At 37.3% G+C, this 17470-nt stretch overlaps 3 protein-coding genes across 8 annotated transcripts; 2 read left to right on the forward strand and 1 right to left on the reverse strand.

Annotated features, from left to right (window-relative positions):
- Positions 1 to 1753: 1753 nt before the first annotated feature.
- LOC121637677 lies at positions 1754 to 4758 on the reverse strand. Of its 3 annotated transcripts, none has more exons than XM_041981886.1 (3): positions 4661 to 4758; positions 3102 to 3231; positions 1754 to 2651 (listed from the first exon to the last, which is right to left on the reverse strand). In XM_041981886.1, exons 2-3 carry the CDS (start codon positions 3222 to 3224, stop codon positions 1809 to 1811), a joined length of 966 nt encoding a protein of 321 aa, XP_041837820.1. In that variant the 5' UTR covers positions 3225 to 3231; positions 4661 to 4758; the 3' UTR covers positions 1754 to 1808. The 3 variants fall into 3 exon arrangements, with proteins under 3 accessions (XP_041837820.1, XP_041837819.1, XP_041837818.1); XM_041981885.1 differs by lacking the exon at positions 4661 to 4758 and adding an exon at positions 3726 to 3859; XM_041981884.1 differs by lacking the exon at positions 4661 to 4758 and having other exon boundaries at positions 3102 to 3366.
- On the forward strand, positions 3824 to 5788 carry LOC121637679 (ecto-ADP-ribosyltransferase 4-like). 2 transcript variants are annotated; one of them, XM_041981887.1, is made up of 5 exons: positions 3824 to 3921; positions 4016 to 4061; positions 4199 to 4231; positions 4440 to 4579; positions 4688 to 5788. In XM_041981887.1, the coding sequence occupies exons 4-5, from the start codon at positions 4442 to 4444 to the stop codon at positions 5558 to 5560; spliced, it is 1011 nt and encodes a 336-aa protein (XP_041837821.1). In that variant the 5' UTR covers positions 3824 to 3921; positions 4016 to 4061; positions 4199 to 4231; positions 4440 to 4441; the 3' UTR covers positions 5561 to 5788. The 2 variants fall into 2 exon arrangements, with proteins under 2 accessions (XP_041837821.1, XP_041837822.1); XM_041981888.1 differs by lacking the exon at positions 3824 to 3921 and having other exon boundaries at positions 4016 to 4073.
- Positions 5789 to 8055: 2267 nt separating this feature from the next.
- Positions 8056 to 11015, forward strand: LOC121637738 (ecto-ADP-ribosyltransferase 5-like). 3 transcript variants are annotated; one of them, XM_041981980.1, is made up of 3 exons: positions 8056 to 8230; positions 8436 to 8521; positions 9919 to 11015. In XM_041981980.1, the coding sequence occupies exons 2-3, from the start codon at positions 8456 to 8458 to the stop codon at positions 10663 to 10665; spliced, it is 813 nt and encodes a 270-aa protein (XP_041837914.1). In that variant the 5' UTR covers positions 8056 to 8230; positions 8436 to 8455; the 3' UTR covers positions 10666 to 11015. The 3 variants fall into 3 exon arrangements, with proteins under 3 accessions (XP_041837914.1, XP_041837915.1, XP_041837916.1); XM_041981981.1 differs by lacking the exon at positions 8056 to 8230 and having other exon boundaries at positions 8246 to 8521; positions 9925 to 11015; XM_041981982.1 differs by lacking the exon at positions 8056 to 8230 and having other exon boundaries at positions 8246 to 8521; positions 9928 to 11015.
- The last annotated feature ends 6455 nt before the right edge of the window (positions 11016 to 17470 follow it).

Below are 17470 nucleotides of genomic sequence, written 5' to 3' on the forward strand. Positions count from 1 at the left end.
GTATTACGTAGGAAAAAGAATGCTTTCTTAGAAACCTGTTTTGTTTGCAAATCAGGATATAACTTTAATAATCCCACAATGGGGAAATGAATGAGAAAAGCAGATGAGCAAAATATAAAATAGAAATATTAAATACAAATTCATTAGAATAAAAACTGTGTACCACAATGACTGGTGTTTTATGTACAGGCGTACATAGTGTGCATTAAGGAGGACGGGAAATGGAAATATGCAATTAGGTAATATCTGTCAATACGTATGGACATGCATATGTCTACCCATACACATACACATACTGTATATTCATACGCCTATAGATTTAAACATTTTCACATACATACACATACACATACTGTACATAGATGAATGTCTACACACACAGGAGCGACATTATGTGTGCGTGAACTGGTGACAGTGGAGGTAAAGTGTCAGAGTGACTCATAACATCATGATGATTTATGAGTCTAACTGCTGTCAGGATGAATGATACGAAAACGCCCTTTCCTGCAGCGAGAATGTTTTAGCTCTGACTGAAGGAGCTGCTCAGCGTACCCACGGTCTCATGCCGATCAAAGCACAGATCTTGATAAAAAATAATTCAAAGTTTCCTTATTATTGTTTACGTAACTAAACAGTGTCTTCCTGAAACAATCGGATCCATGTACTGTAACCTCAGTCTTGCTTGAATTAGGAAGCAGACACGTCCAGACATACTTGTGGTCTGACCAACTAATTAGTTTTGCAGGAGAACTTTGTCTGCATGGTGTCACAACTTCCCCTGCATCAACCATATCTTAAACCACAATACATTTTTGGTTTATCTGAGCTTGGCATTTGTCTGCAATATAGTTAAAAAAAAACACTTCCCTGTTTGGAAGTTGTTTACACTTTGACAAAGGTCAGTTTTCAATTTGTAATGTGCAACATACAAGAAGCGATTGTTAAATTAATAAGATAGATGTGTGTCAGACTGAGAAAAGTTAACTTGTAGATTAATATTCAAACATTATAAAACATGGGATATCTATTGTTAAAGTAGCTTAGTATGAATGTAAAATGATCATTTTACTCACCAGCAGACCCTGAAATGGACACGAGGAGTTTCTGGATGTGTATAATGTTTTCCCCACCACAGATTTCCTCAGAATATTTTTTACTTTTGTTTACACCTTAAGGGAAGAGGAAATGCCTTTACTTGCATGATGTCTAGCAGCACATGTGTGGAATATATGCACACAGTGAATATAAAGGTCTACCTAAATATGTTCTCCAGAGAAATAATTGAATTAGTAGCTATAAAAGTACTCCATTTTGTAAAGTGGATTTTTGAAACCTTAATAAGTAATTGATTTTTTTTTACATCTGGTAGTGATCTCAAACATTCTGGCATCCAAATAACTTCTGTGGGAGTATCCAGTTCCATCAATGACATAGTTCTACTCTTCAAGGCTTCTGTAAAGAATGCCAACAGGTAATTCTTAGGCTTTCCATTCAGAGCCTCAAATACAACAGCTAGTAGTGTCTATGCAGGGTCTTGTAGAAAAACCTCTTAGAGTGCATTACAAACATCTTTCCAGTTCTCTCATTTTGGTCATAGCCAGAATATATAAATTTCTCTAAATATATCAGTTCCCCCAACATAAGCAGGGAAATGCTGGATCCATTTGGATTATTTTTTCTACTTCTTTAACTTTCCTCACCATTAAAAAAACAAACAAACAAAAAAACATCATACACATAACAAGCATTAATGTTAACATTTCTCCACCTTTTATTTTTGTTTAGGCATTAACAGCAGTGTTCCAGTCTCATGTGGGCAACAACATGATTGCTGCATTGTTATGCATAAATGAAACACTATAAACTGGGTTCATTTTATGGTATATTTTTAAAATAACAAAGAGCATTAAAATAAATATGATGATAGAGCAAATAATGGTAAAAGTTAGCCAAAATCCCTTCACTGGTAACGCAGATATCGAATGCAACTGGTTGCTCTCTCTGTCATAAACACAGTTCAGGTTGCTTCTGAGTTTGTAAGTAATGCTACATGCATTACTTTGTTTCTGGATATCAGTGAGTTTAAAAACTTCATAGGGAGGAATCAGTATTTGGTTATATTTTTTTAGCGCAGAATATTTTGTTATATTGGCCCCAAAGCATGAATATATCTCAAAACAGGAAACATTCCATGCAAAATCCCACTCATCATGACCTAAAATGAAGGTACTGAACCTAACCTGATTGGCAGAGATACCAGGTTGTAAAGTTGTTTTTGTCCTGTAACTTGTACTCATACATGTCACCTGACTGTGTTTCAGAATCTGAATGGCTTGACTTAGGGATGAATAAAGGGAACGAGACTCAAAAGTGCCTTTATGTTTCATAATGTCTTCTGGCTCAATGTTGTCATTGACAGATTCCAGCGTCATATTTGTGTACAGGCATAAAGCAAATGAATGACGTTTCTCCATGTACTGAAGAGTAGGATTTCTCAGGTTTAGTGAGGAATCACTGGAGGCTTGACCGAATCTTGCACTGCAGATATCCCATTTGTTCCTCATGGCTTCATCAGTCATGACTGTAACTTCAGATCTGCAGTCATCACTGATGTTGTCACAGTGGCCAAAGATCAGATCCCAAGCAGAACTCTGCAAAGAAAAGAGTTTCCAGTAGATGGCGACACAAACCAGTATATACGAGCCAAAACAAATATTACTAAGCTAGAACTTTTACACTATCTACACATTTTCTCTGTTTTCCTAACTTTCTGTTTTCTCTGGTTTTCTCCTGCAAGAGAAACCATCATATAAGCATGTTCAGTAAAGTCCTGCATTGCATTTAGAAATGAAACCCAAAAGTTTAGAAAGCAAGAAGGAAGTCATATACATACACTGTACAGAAATATCACGTTTTCTGTGTACAAGCTGTTCTCAGACAGACAGAAAGACAGTGGACATGTTCTGTATTTCAGGTTTTTTTTTGGGGCGGGGGGGGGGATTTCTGACTCTGTGTGCCAAAGATACGAAAAACCATGATAAGTGCAAAAAGGAGCAAATGCGAAGATCTGTGGATATGTTAGTGGCCAAAGCATGGGTCACCTGCAGACCTGCAGCCTTGAAATATATGACAGAAAATATCAGCAGTCCTTCCACCACAACAAGCGAAGTAATGACAAATGCAGAGATGTTTCTCCAACAGGTTTTTCTCTGAGCGGATGGCATGGTGCATCTGGAAAATAAAAAGTCTCTCATATACATCAACACTATTGTCGAAGTGATTTTGTTGATTTTGAAATATTTATAATATTTGTCTTTAAAATATTTTTTGGGGACTTTTAGAGCATAAGGTGTATTTGTGTCAATATAAAATGATGGTAAAGAATTTTCTGAACTTCATTTGTGGATCATAACATTAACCCAGGTTCAGAACAGAAAATCTGTTGTCATCAGGATTTTACTAAAAACGATACCAAACAGTCAAAGTTTCAAGTGAACCATTTATGTCAAATGATTTAAACTGTCACCAGTATTTTTTCCTTTTTATTTCAATAGAACATGAAAGTGACACATACATGTTAAAGTTACTTTACTGCTGACTTTTCTTTACTGTCAGCAACAAAAACCCTCTGCGGCCACGTAGATCAGACAAGAGACAATATCACATTTGGAAAATAACAAGCATTTTGGCTAAATCTAACATTTTTGGATTACTTTGTAACTTACCACATGATGAGCAGCACGTTGAAGACTACTTATGCAAAATGTGTTTTACACCTGACTTGTCGTTGCATTCTCTGAGCTTTCTGCCAAACAGGATTTGCCAGTATTACTGCATATGGAAACTTCCTGCAGCAAGGTAAACAGTGATGCCTGCATGTCAGAGTCAGCGTGGAGCTAGAGTTTTAAATGGCCATGAATGGTGAGTGAATATTAAATAGTAAGTTTCAAACTAAAACAGAATTTGTGGAAAAAAGAGAAAGGGTTGAAAAGCTCTGCTGCTGTTTTGTTTCTAGTCAACCACGAAATGGAGTGCAAGCATTATGAGGAATCTAAACAAAGGTGTGCAAAGAGGTGTGTGCATGCCAGTTGTACCTGTAATTCCTGTAATGCAGCACTTCCGTGTTGGTAAAAAAAAAAAAAAAAAAAAAAAAAACACACACACAGTTAACCAGCACTTTTGCTTCTCTGACTTGCAGCATGCAATGGTCAAAAACACTTGTAGGACAAAGGTAAGCCACAAAGTTTTCTACTTTTTTTGCTTAAGAGTATAATAATGTTCTTTGAGGGATAACAAAAATTCTTATGATGTTACTGTTCAAGGTTTATTGCTCATCATATAAACTATCAAGTATGTGTATCCAAGGTGTATATGCAAACAGGATCACAGTTCAAAGCCTGACACATGCCCATGATTCTTGGTGCTTTGTTTTCATCCAGATATGAATTCTAAGAAGCGATCAGTGTGTGAGCTGGGATTCCTGAGAAACTGTGCAGTCTATTGTGTGGTGGTGGTGGTGGTGCTGCTGTTGTATAATGACCCATTTCTGATCCTCTGGTGGCCTCAGAGACCTGCAGAGGTGAGACTACAGTTCTTTTTCTAATAAGCTAAAGAACTAGCTGTGTTTGAGACAAAAAGCATCGCAAATAGTTTCACTCACTATGCTCTTTCTCATTTGTCACTGCAGAGATCCAAGACTGTTGTTTTACCCCTGGATTTGGCGACAGATTCTATCGATGACATGTATGACGGCTGCCGATCTGAAACTGCATCTCTGATAGACTTGTTTGGTGTGTTTGAGTGGAGTTTCAATAGAAACTTCAGTAATGCCTGGGCATTTGTTGAGAAATATGCAAAGAAACCTGCACACAAGCACATACAAAAAGACCATGCCATAGTCGTGTTTATGTTCACGTATTTGGCGTTCATCAGACAAGATTTCAACGAAGCAGTAAAAACAGGAAAAAACAAATACAATACTGATAGATTTAGGTTCCACTATTTCTATTTTTACTTAACTGATGCCATTCAGGCTCTGCGTCACGATCAGATGTCGTGCAGAACCACCTATTACAGGTCCCAGTATCAGTTTGAGCAGAATCTCATCAGTGCATACATGCGTTTTGGATCTTTTACTTGGACAACTTCAAGCAAGCAAACATTTGGATTCAATGGCAACACCTCCTGTTTTGAGATCTACACGTGTTTTGGAGCAGATATATCATATTACTCTAGTATAAACCAAAAGGGGCAAGTGCTCATTCCTACTTATGAAGTTTTCAAAATTACAGATGTTCTGACAAGTGACCCTTGGTGCAGCGTGGTCTATAAACTACAGAGCACCAAAATACCAAGAACAAATCAAAACTGCAAGCTAAGTCAAAGTCTGACAAAAACAAACTTTTTACCTGGTTTAACCGACTGTGTTGTGATGTCTGTGTATGCAGTACTGTTGATGATCATTTCTGTCATTCTTCTAAAACACAAGGAGAGGTGTTTTGTGACTGCTGTGCTAGGTGCTCTGCTAGTGCTGATTGTTATTGTGTTAATGTTGAGTTAGCTAGCGAAGTACAGAGATCTCATGGCAAGATAATGAGAAACCTTGTCTGATATAACTGAAAGATATCTATGGAGTTTACATAGAAATCTTCTATAAAGCTGTTAATCTCCTTTCTCAGTATTCATGATTTTATTCAGTCTTGAACTGCATCTGTACTGTATGCTGTGTAAAGTGTTGTGGTTGATCCACCTTGTGAATTATTATTAAAATAAACCCTTTGTTGGCATTTTCCAAAGAGTGCCATTTTTGAGTTTTTGCTCAGGCTCACTTTTTGTGCCAATCAAGAAAACCATGAAATAAAAGTCATAATTTTACAGCAGACTATTAAAACTACTTATTTCAGTGCATATCTATTTGTTGAACTTCAGCTTCTAAATTAGCAGTTGTTGAACTCAAGCTGCTAAATTGAGTTGAGTCTCCTTCCAGTTTGCACCCTTTCTTTGTGGTAATGACAAGCAAAGCAGGGCAGCTTTATTTGTTCAGCACATTTCATGTACAAGAGAACTCAAAGGGCTTTACATAAAATTTAAAAGCAAAGTGAATAAGAAATGAAAACAAACCAATAAGAAGATAAAAAAATAGGTTAAAAGTTATAGGTATCTATCTGAAATACATTAGCTAGTTTTACATTAGCTGCTACAGACAGGGAATAGACTTTCTATCTATTCCCTGTCTGTAGCAGTCCTTGACATCAGTAAAGGAAGAAGAAAGCTTCTGATTTTATTCTTTTTTTTATTTTTTCACATCTTGTGTGTGCAGGAATATTCTAAAACACTGCTAGCAGAGCAGGTAGAGAGTTCAGCATCCTGACAGCCAAACTTATTGTAATCAACTATACTCACACACATATATCACATAAATATTTGTCATCTTATATAAATGAAAGAAAATATAAAATAGTACCTGACTGTCCTTTTGTTTTCACTGAAATATCAGAATAATATAGTTTAAATTTGGAGGTTGTAGATAACCTACTGAATTTTTTTGTTTAGGTGTTTGATAGAAAAATATTTATTTCAATACAAATCGAGAATGTTTACTTTGCTGTGGTGACTCTTTAAAGAATCATCAGGTCCTTTAAGAAGGAAAACAACTCAGCATATACCGATTTTACACATGCAATAGAAAGTTAAGTTGTTATTGTATAATATTGAGGTCAAAGATTAAGTTTCTGTTGAAAACTGGTGCGTAAGCACATATACACAAGTTAAAAGTACAACTAAGAACAGAATAGTAGGCAGGTGGGTGTTTTGGTAGGGAAGTGGCTTTATGGATTAAAGACAGGCCTGAAAAGCACTGCAGAAACTGATCCTTATAATCGATTTTGAAGTTCATCAGAAAATGGACTGAGACTGTAAAATATATGTGTAAATGGACAAAACAGGCTTCAGACATTTTAGGATTTTTTACAAAGAACTCTATCTGAAAAATTCCAAAACAACAGATTCATCCATTCTTTGCATAAATAAGTAATATATGAGAATTTATAAGGGAGGAAGTTTTGTAGAGGCTGTCCTCCCAAAATCGATCCCATCGTTCTTTGTCCATGAAATTGGTAATAATCTAAAAAGTACAGAGAAGCTATGTGTGTCTGCTATGAACAAGTGATGTGGTAAAATAGAAGCAAATGAGATGACTGGTGTGGAACATTGTGCGAAGGAATAATTTCAGAACTCTACAAAAAAAGTTGTAACATTTTCTAACAAGATGGAGGAACAAGACAGTTCCCTATTAACGTCATTTTCATGTTTGAAAGCACAATACACCCCTCCTGCTTCCTCAAGTACAATTTGTTGTACATTAAAGGAAACACTTGCAAGTAATAGAATTTGTAATGTGGAAACACTCATGTGAGTTGCATTTCCTTCCTGCAACCTGTAGGGGCAGCTGTTTAGAGCAGTGGTTCTCAAACCTTTTGAGACGCGACCACCAAAATAAGATTTTTGGTATTCATGATCCTCATGAGACAACTTAGTGATTAATTGTGTGATGTATCAGATGTATCATCCTACATTCTCTAAGTATAAGGCTGGAAACTGTCAGAATCTTCATAAATAAGTAGAATAAAGGGGTTTTTGGTGGTTCCCGGCTGTGACAAGGCACCTACATGACCACAATCAGCCCCATGGTAATTAAGTCAAATTCATATTTTTAATATGGCATTGTTGTTTATGCATTAATGTGTTAACAAATTAAGATGCTAATTTCAGATTTATCTCATCATTAATGGTTTAATTTTGACAGTCTGGTAAAAATCACATATTTATTATCTGGCGACCTCTTGAAATGATCTTGTGACCCCCACAGAGATCCTGACCCTCAGTTTGATAGCTACTGGTTTAGAGGACAACCTTATGGGTTTAAAAACATTTTTTATATACTTTTTATTTTAAGGTTTATAGGGATATGTTATATGTCTAGATAACTTCAAATGCTCTAAATCTCAACAAATCCGGTAGAATCGCATCATCATTCTTATGCTGGTCTTACATCAGAAGACTTTGAAAAGATTTACAAAAGACTCTAGAAAACTACCAGCTCACACCTGCTCACATCTAAAGACGAATGTTTGGAGTTTTAAGTTCACAGTCCCACCCATGATTGCAACGACCTGCAGCTGATAAAAACCAGCAGAAGCGCCTGTCTTCAAAAAGTTCACATTGAACTGTGGTAAGAGGATAAAAGTCACAAATTATTTCTGTTTAAAACAAACATTTTCAAAATAAGCATGGAGCTAGAGATCATGTTATTGAGGGTAGACGATTGAATGATTTCAAATAGTTGAAAACATTGAGGAATTGATATCTAGCCCTAGCCTCAAATCAGAGTCAAAGTACAGGATCACACCAACAGAAAAGCTTTTTTTTAAACACAGATATTGTTTGCTGAACAAAGATGGGAAAGGTGGCAGCTTGGGCAACAGTGTTTATTATGTTTGGAGCCTCCATTGGAACGGCAAAGGTAAACTGAGTGGAAGCTTTTTTCAGGATGAAGTCTGTACAGACATTTGTACAGGGCCGGTTCTAGGAATGCATACATGAGGGGGCAGGCATAAATTTGAAGGGGGCATTATGAGTACATACTTCAGCATTTTCTTGTTGTTGTTTTTTAAGTGTTTCTTTAACGGAACTGTGCTGTTAGTGGAGTCCAACTTCAAAGAAATGGATTGCACTTTGTCAGGCCTCTACTCTAAGACCTGTCCAGCTTGGGTGTCCCACCTGAAACCAAAGCTCCTGCTGGTATAGCTCTTAGAGTCACTGAGGCACGCAAACCCCCTGACCACAATAAGGTGGCAATCCCTCAGGGGGGGAACAGAAAATATCAATAACAAAATGAAGTAAGAAAAAAGAAAAGAATGATCCATTATCAAAGCTTTAACAACCAACAAAATAACAATTGCCCTATTGGACAGCCATTAGATGTCTAAGCATTTTGAATAAATTTGAAACTAATAACAATAAACTCAACTATCTGTGTGTTTGTTTCTGTCTGTATATAGACCATAATGATTAAAGAATCATAACTATCAAGCACAACAATAACAGAGCAAAAAATTAAACCCCCTACCAAAATAAGGCAGTGAACCTTCAGGGGGAAATAATGATAATAATAAATGAAAATGAGTAAAAACTAAATGATCCTTCATCAAAATTTTAAGAACCAACAAGGCATACATGAAGCTCTGAGCTGAACTGCTGAAAGCAGCGGGAATGTAGAGTGAAACTTTCTGTTATTTTTTTCTTCAAACTAGCATGCTGAACTAAAGGCTGGGCGGAGCTTGAGGGGTCTCATATGCGCAGCTCGTTTTCCCTCAGTCTAGTACCGAGGAGGCAGTCACATCTATGGCCCGTGCGTGATTGATCACTGCTCCTACTAACAGGCGTTTAAATAGAACAGAAACAAACCCCAGTTGACAGAATAGATGCAATAAATACGTCTGTTATTATAAGTATTTATTCAGTATCGCTACAACACATTTAACAGAGCTTTACTCTATAAGTTTTACCGCTGGAGCTCAGCAGCCGCTCTCTCTACGAGGGGGAGAAATATGACACCGCAAGATCAGGCTGTATGTCAACTCATTTGCATACTAAACACTGATTGGTTGTTTTCTGTGGTGGTGGGAAGGACTTGTTGAAGACAGTACAATGGATCCTGTGAAGCTCCGACACACAGAGTTCAGTACAGAGGGGAGAGAGCGTTTGGAGAGATTTGCCCATTTCGGCGCATTTGATTGAGGGGGCAGAATGTTTGTTTGAGGGGGCACTGCCCCCTCTTGCCCCTGCGTAAAGCCGGCCTTGCATTTGTATGTACAATAATTGTTTCTTCCTTTTTGTTTTCTTCTTTATGTGCTTAACTTTCAGCAGAACATTGTCTCCCTGGATATGGCTCCAAACTCAGTTGATGACATGTACACAGTTTGTAAAGACAAGATGGAGAAAAAGGTAAAAGCAGAGTTCATCCTGAATGAGCGAAATGGAGACAAAAATTTCTCGCTGGCTTGGAAAGCTGCAGAAGTCAACTACAATAAGAAATGGAGTCACAGACGTGGAAAGAAACCATCCAGGACACTGGGAAAAGAACAGATTATAGCTATTTATGTTTACACCCTGGACAAACCAAAAATCTATCTTGAATTCAATGATGCAGTTCGAACACAAAGATTTAATTACAAGACAACTTTCAAGTATCACACGTTGCACTTCTTCCTTACTACTGCGCTTCAAACTCTCAACGCTCGTAATTCTCAGTCAGAAAGATGCCTCACTGGTTTCCGCAGAGTCAGCAGCTACTTCAGTGAAGATATGCTCAATAAGGAAATTCGCTTTGGCTCTTTTATTTCCAGCTCAATGGGTGAGTATCCTAGTCCTGACAAATATGGTGACCAAACTTGCTTTGAGATTTATACATGCTTTGGAGCGGATATCTCCCTTTACTCTAAGGTTGGAGAGTCAGAAAGGGAACTCCTGATTCCTCCTTATGAGATATTTAAAGTCACATCGATGGAAAAAAGATCTGCGCAGAAGCAACTTCCTTGTGATGTTGTTTACAAACTGAAGAGCACTGAGAAAACACTTTCCAATGTGGACTGTGGCCTTTTCTGACATGAACAGCTTGACATGTTTTACACATCAAGTCTGGAAGATTAGGATGGATTTGCAGATAAAGTCGGGTATGACTGCTGATTGATTATTCCCTACACAAGGTTGGTAGCAAATATTATTCAGCAGCTTTTGTTTAAAAAAAATGGATCCATTATTTCAGGAAAATGCCCACTCTTTTATTTTTTTTAATCACAGCTTGTTCCTTAAATCCTTCTGATTGGATAGATTATAATTCACATCTTGACAAAATGAAATGACATGTCTGTGGAACGTTACCCGAACCAGCTGATGCTTCATGTGTAGAATACCAAGACTTGTGAAAATAATGTCTAAATAAATGTAAAGAATAGGGGGAAAAAGATTTTCATTATTTTCTGATGTTCAAAACTTTAGTTAAGTCAGGACAACAGAAGATTGCTATAGAAATGTGGAAGGGATGCTTGGGTTTATCTTAGTTGTCTCTGTCCCTTCTTTCCTTCTGTTTATAATCCTGAAATCATTTTCATTGAGGATCTATTGCAGAGGTGTTTTTTAGTAAAGGGTACAGTGCATACTAAAAGTGTCCCATTTCTTTCCAACAAAGTCCAAATGTAGCGTGTCATGTTACGTTTCATGGACACCTTTGTTATGGGTATTAAACAGAATGAAACTGCAGTAGGCTGTAACAGAAGAATGACTTAACTGATACAGCTGAGTCACATTTAAAAGATGTTTGTTTAAAATCACTGATCCAGATGGAAAGGTCTTGTTTTGTTCAATGCTTGTCACCTCACCTCCTGTGATTGCAGGTTTGGCAGGGATTAAGACATGAGGAGCGGCATAAAGGATTTAATAAAGTCTAGAAATTGGACAAGGAGAAAAGTTAAATTATTTAAACAGAGGACTGTATTCAGTATAGGAAATGTATGTTGCAAGGTGAAGGTTTGAGGCAGTGGGCTCCTTTTATGTCAAACATCTCTTTAATATGTACCAAAAATAAAAATAAAAAAATAATAAAATGGTTGTGTAACTACATGTACACCAGATTTTTGCTATTATTGCAACTGAGAGTAGTTCTGTTTAAAGTGGCAAAATAACAAATAAGGCTAACAAACATACATACAAACATACAATAAATGGAAACAAAACATCGTGTGCATATGAGAAAAGGGTTATCAAAACATTAGGAAGGCTGGAGATGAATTTCCACTTTATTTTGTCTCATTTAGATTATTATAGCACAAATCTTTTGCTTAAAAAAAAATCTCTATCACCTGTAAATATAACAAAAGACTGCAAGGCTCTTAACTGGAGACAAGACTCGTGTTAATTTCAGAATCAAATATTTGAAGTCCTAGTTTATGCCATATAAAATGATAAAGTCATGGCATTAACTTGGATCCTTGACATCTAATCAGAAATTGTTAGTGCATCCAATTTAAGACTGGTGGTGATGCTTTTCAAGCTGTTCTTACATTGTATTGCATCATTGCATTGATTTATTTTAAAAGCAGCAGAAGATGTTTTTATTTAGAGGGTCCTTTCAGCATGTTTCCTGTTTTTATGTCATTTTCTTTCTTTTCTCTGTTTATTTTTCTTAAATTGTGTTCTACTATGAAGTGCTGTATAGATTAACTTTACTTATTCGCTTGCTTATATATCTTTATTTTGCAAAAGCCACAGATAGTATATAGTCAGGTTTTGAACTTTGTGTGACCAGGACATCTTCAAGGGGCATAAATTCTGCAAGTATGTGACACAGAAAGGATGCAACCTCATCTAGTGGTTTAACAAGCAGACCCGACTGAAAAATGCCTGCAAAATCCACACCAAATCATAGGTGTTTAGTTTGCCACCTGTAGATGTTACTTGGTAATGGTGGTGTGTGTCATGGAAATAGAGACAAATGCAATAAAAACACAGAAAACCAAAGTGTTTTGTTTGGGAAATTTTAAATAGAGATGGAAATGCGAAGCATGCATTGTTTGCAATGCATCAGCTGTGCAACCTCAAGCAAATAATACTCAAATATGTGTGGCTCATCTGTCACACATCAACAAGTAATCAAACCTCTGTAGAAAAGTGACCAGGTAGCAAGTGTTTTTAGATCATTTATTTATGTTTAGTAGAGTTGATTTCATTATAACATTAACAAATATGTCAAGAAATATGCAAAGCTTTAAACAATGAGAAATAACATTAAAGAGCAAACAAGTAGTTAATTGTCTAGTATTAGAGCAGTTTAGATCAAGAAATAAAATGTAATCAGAACAGAAAAGTACTTAGTATTAGTGATATACTTAAACATAGATAATTCTATTTAAAGACCCCTGAAACAGAAGAGTTTTCCATTCCTGTGGAGGTAGAGGAGGGGCTGTATAAATCCACTTACAAGTGCTAAGCTTGTGCAAATAATTAAAGCTCTATTAAAACTCAACATCGTCATACAACATTGCAGTGGGATGGCAGCCTCATATAAAAAGAAATTAATGGTCATGGAAATCATGATCAGTAGCATTATTTTTAAGGCCCTTCTCTTTGCTGCATCACCCTTCTTCCTCTGGGGGACTTTTTCCCCTGGTCCAGGGTTTTTCAGAGCTCTGACGGTGGCCAGGCAGCAAAAGAGCATCACGAAGAGGAAGATCAAATTTTGAATAAAAAATCCATAAAGATACAAATTGTTTAAAAAGGTGTGTGTGAAATATAAGCAGGAACCTAATGTTATCAGCCAGAAAACACAACAGGAAGTCACTTTGTACCTCAGGGGTTTATACCGGAGATAAAACACAGGGTGGACAACCCCAACATAGCACTCAACACAGATGGAACACTGGAACAGTGGACGGGCTGTGAAGATAAAGCCAAGTGAAAAGATAAACACTTGGAAATAGAGGAATAATTGCATTCTTGTATAGGTATAGGCAATCAAGAAAAAGCTCAACAAGGAGTAAAGGATCTCTGACAAAGCCAAGTTCAGAGGAAATAACTCTGAGGCCAAATTACTATTGGCACCTCTTAAAATCAGCCACATGACAGAACCATTTAAAGGAAGACTTAGGATGCCATTAAGTATGATTGAGATAATAGAAAAAGTCGAGTCGTAATATTGATCCATATCAGAAGGGGCTGACGAGCCATTCTTTGCAACAACGGAGGTCATCTTGTATCTGGAATAGAAAAACGAAATCCAAATGTGAGCTTTATGATTAATGCAAAGCAAAAAAAACTGTGTTCACCCTCAGCCAGAAACAACCCTGCATTCCAACCTGTTGCAGAAGTATTGATCCCAGGTTAGTCTGCCAAGAAGAGAACACTTCACCTGCTTTAGTCTGATGGAACTATTGTTTAAAGCTCTCTGTGGTTCAACACTAAGCTGAAATCAGTATCAGCCACACCCCTCTTTCTGATTCAGCCTCTGCTCTGCCTTCCTGCCTCCAACCTTGTCCTATCCTGTCAGTGCATGTGTTATGACTTCCTACTGACTTCTGTGTCATGCTGGAAGCCCCAACTCCATTCAGGATTTTCATCAGTCTCAACAATGCTTTCCTGCGTTACACTAAGCAAAAAATGTCCTAAACTGCGAACCACACCCATTTGATTTGATTTGACTAGCTTAAATGAGTTTATTTATTAATCTAAGACTTTTATGGTGTCCATGCTGCCATTAGAATTAGTGTGGTTGTGCCCCAGTTTCTCCAATATTACCATTAAAAACTCATATTCTATATTGATTATTGAAATTAATATTTTATCAAAACATTTTTCCTAAATACTTATTTTACATACTTTATTTTTACAGTCCTACAGAACAGTCCACAGGCAATACTGTAGTACTGTACTCATTGAGTACTGTTTTAATATACGGTACTGCCATTTTCTGGTGGGAGTAGATTTTTATCTATTCTTATTTTGGAAAGTCAGAATGATGGATGCTACAGCGTACCTGCTCATGGTGGCCTCCATTGCTCCAAATCAGAAGAGCTCACCTGTTGTCCTTTTATGCTAAAGCATTGATTGTTAAATGTAAAACTGTGACAAGTGTTTGTCCATGTGGCAAGTCCGTGTGCATAGGAAGGCAAATAACCTTGGGATTTTGAATGACAGTATGTCAAACAAGAAATTTTCTTCATTAACATTGCACCAAATGCAGATAATTGTATGTAGTGTTTTAAAAGAAGTGTGTTTTAGAACTGCAATTTGAGTGTAAAGCAGGAGTTGTGCTTGTTTTTTTTAGCAGAACTGGTTCAGGGGGTTGGTGCAGGAGTTACATGTTGTAGTCATTGTGTCATTTCCATGTGAAACCCATGACGCATTGTGCACTCTAGCATAACAACTGGGCAACACTCCTTAGCAATGTTGCTGCAGTCCTGTTCTGAAAGGAGAGAAGCTGCAGACGCACCGTGTGCATCACAAGCCTTGTGTGCTTATGATTACTTACAGAAATATTACATACTGTCTGCAGAAGATTCTGACTTTCTATGAAAGTTATGTCAGCCTGCACTGAAAAAGCAAGTTAGAACATCAGCCTCATCAGTGACGTGCGGTCAGGGGAGACCGGTGAGGCAGTGCCTCACATGTCATGATAAAGAAAAAAAAACATACAATAAATATTAATATTTTCCACTGATCTGTGTTAAAAATGCATTTTCAGTATGACTCTAACACGTTTTTGACAGTTTATTAAGTAAAAATGGCCAAATGTGAGTATTTCCCGATCAAATCCAGTGCAGAAACCTGGTGGAGGCACGGGCGAGCTGTGCCTCAGCTCTGACTGTGCTATCCAGTACAAACTGGGTTGCATGACAAGTGCCTTTTTCTGTTCCTCAGCATATCGTCAATATGAACTTTACAGAAATATTTGTTATACACCATGACTCTCTTCAGTCTGTGTAATGTTTTTAATGTATTTGTAAGAGAAATATTCCCACTTATCGTACAATAAAGTGCACAGAAAAGTCAGCAGGTGAGGCAAACAGTACTTTGCCTCACCTCAAGGGGGCGCACTCACACACCAACACGGTGTGTGAGTGTTGCCAACTTAGCAACCTTTGTTTTTTTTGTTTTTTTTAAAAGCGATTGGAGACTTTTGTAGACTGACGTATATGAAAGTAGTTTATTCTTCTCAATGAGGAGTGGGTGCTGCTGCGCAGGCCCCACTCCTGTCCAAAAGCAATCAGAAGAGGCTTCTGGCAGCAGCAGTAGCTGCATTCAGAGCAGATGATCACCTGTTTCATGACCAGGCTAAAAATGAAACATTCAAAGTTGGTGCAGGATGATCTCGCGCTGGCTTATCGTCAGATATTAATGTCTATTAATGAAGAGTGTGAAGGAAAACAAGTGTTGTGAAATGCTGCAGCCTCCTAATTAGAAAAACTACACTTAATAAAATTAAACTACAATAAAAGAAAATATTAACCAAAGAATTTGTTTTATTTTTATTAGTTTTGCCTTTTTAAACATTTTTAGCCTGTCTTTTCGTCCATTTTTGCCTTTCCTATGACATTCCTCTCCACAGCAGCCTCCATGTACCAGGCTATTATGCACATTAGATGTCATTTAGCGACTTCTAGCGACTTTTAGAACAGTCAGTAGCTACTTTTCTCACTGAAGAGTTAGTAACAGTGGGTGTGTGAGTGTAATTGAAAAAGGAATGCTGATAGGATATGAAGAATTACCAGTTGTTGCATGCTGTTGAATGAATATTGAAATAAGATGCTCTTTCAGTTCTAACAATTGTAAATCAGTGCCTCACCAACCATAAACCTCACCGCATGTCACTGAGCCTCATCCACTTCTAACTTGAAGACACATGGAGTTGAAGCATCTGTCATGTTTGAGAGGATAACTACAAGTCCTCACCATAAAAAAAGTCATTATGAAAGGGCAAGACCCCCTGCCAACAGCCCCAAACGACCGAGATCACACTGCCTGCAGCCTTCAGGGGCATCACTTCCCAGCAACAGGTTAGTTGGTTGGTTTCTGATTTCTCAAGTTTGGTCTTTAATTCTTAGATGTAACTTAAAATAACTGAAACTAGAACTGAACTTTGTACTAGTCAATGAGAAACATGAACTTGCACAGTGGTCAGCAGCACTGGGGCACCACAAGGGACTGTATTCTTAACATTTCTTTTCACACTGTACAGCTCAAACTTCTAATACTTCCAAATTAGTCAGTTCACCTCATCTTGAACACAAACAAAACAAAAGAGATAATTGTTGACTTCAGGAGGAACAGAAGTAAAAAACCACTGTTTACATCCTGTGAGAGGAAGTGGAGGTGGTGGAGAAATACAAGTACGTCAGCGTTCAGTTGGACTACAGACTAAACTAAAAATGAAACAGAAGCATCAACAAGAAGAGACAAAGTGGACAATTTTTTAAGGAAGCTAAGATTATTTAATGTCTGAAAAGAGGTTGCATATTTTCTATAAGTCAGTTGTGGAAAATGCAATCAGCTTTGCAGCAACTGTTGGGGCAGCACATTAGAGCCTTAAAGAGATTGAACACACTGATCAAGAAGGCTGCTTCTGTGCTGGGGGTAACTCTGGAGCCCCTAAAGCTGACTGTCCAGATAAGAATGGTGCACAAGCTGCCGAATATAATCAATGATTATTCACATCCTCTACACACAGTGAAGAAACAACAGAATGCGTTTAGTGTGAGGCTTCGACAAGTCCACTGCAAGACAGAAAGGTACCAGATATTGGTCCTGCCAGCAGCCATTGTCTATGTATGGAAGCCCATTTCCGTCACTCTGATGAAAAAAAAAAACATAGTATCTCATAATTATGACTTAAGTATCTCATAATAATGAGATACTATCT

This window comes from Melanotaenia boesemani, chromosome 4, assembly GCF_017639745.1.
Source record: "Melanotaenia boesemani isolate fMelBoe1 chromosome 4, fMelBoe1.pri, whole genome shotgun sequence".
Lineage (NCBI taxonomy): Eukaryota > Metazoa > Chordata > Actinopteri > Atheriniformes > Melanotaeniidae > Melanotaenia > Melanotaenia boesemani.

Bases quoted from the DNA above. Each gene is read 5' to 3' on its own strand.
- LOC121637738 (XM_041981980.1), top strand. From the start codon at position 8,456: ATGGGAAAGGTGGCAGCTTGGGCAACAGTGTTTATTATGTTTGGAGCC. The intron at 8,522-9,918 runs GTAAACTGAGTG...TATGTGCTTAAC, and splicing joins CCTCCATTGGAACGGCAAAG to TTTCAGCAGAACATTGTCTC.
- LOC121637677 (XM_041981884.1), bottom strand. From the start codon at position 3,260: ATGTATATGAGAGACTTTTTATTTTCCAGATGCACCATGCCATCCGCT. The intron at 2,652-3,101 runs GTGACCCATGCT...TTTTCTTTGCAG, and splicing joins TCAAGGCTGCAGGTCTGCAG to AGTTCTGCTTGGGATCTGAT.
- LOC121637679 (XM_041981887.1), top strand. From the start codon at position 4,442: ATGAATTCTAAGAAGCGATCAGTGTGTGAGCTGGGATTCCTGAGAAAC. The intron at 4,580-4,687 runs GTGAGACTACAG...TTGTCACTGCAG, and splicing joins GGCCTCAGAGACCTGCAGAG to AGATCCAAGACTGTTGTTTT.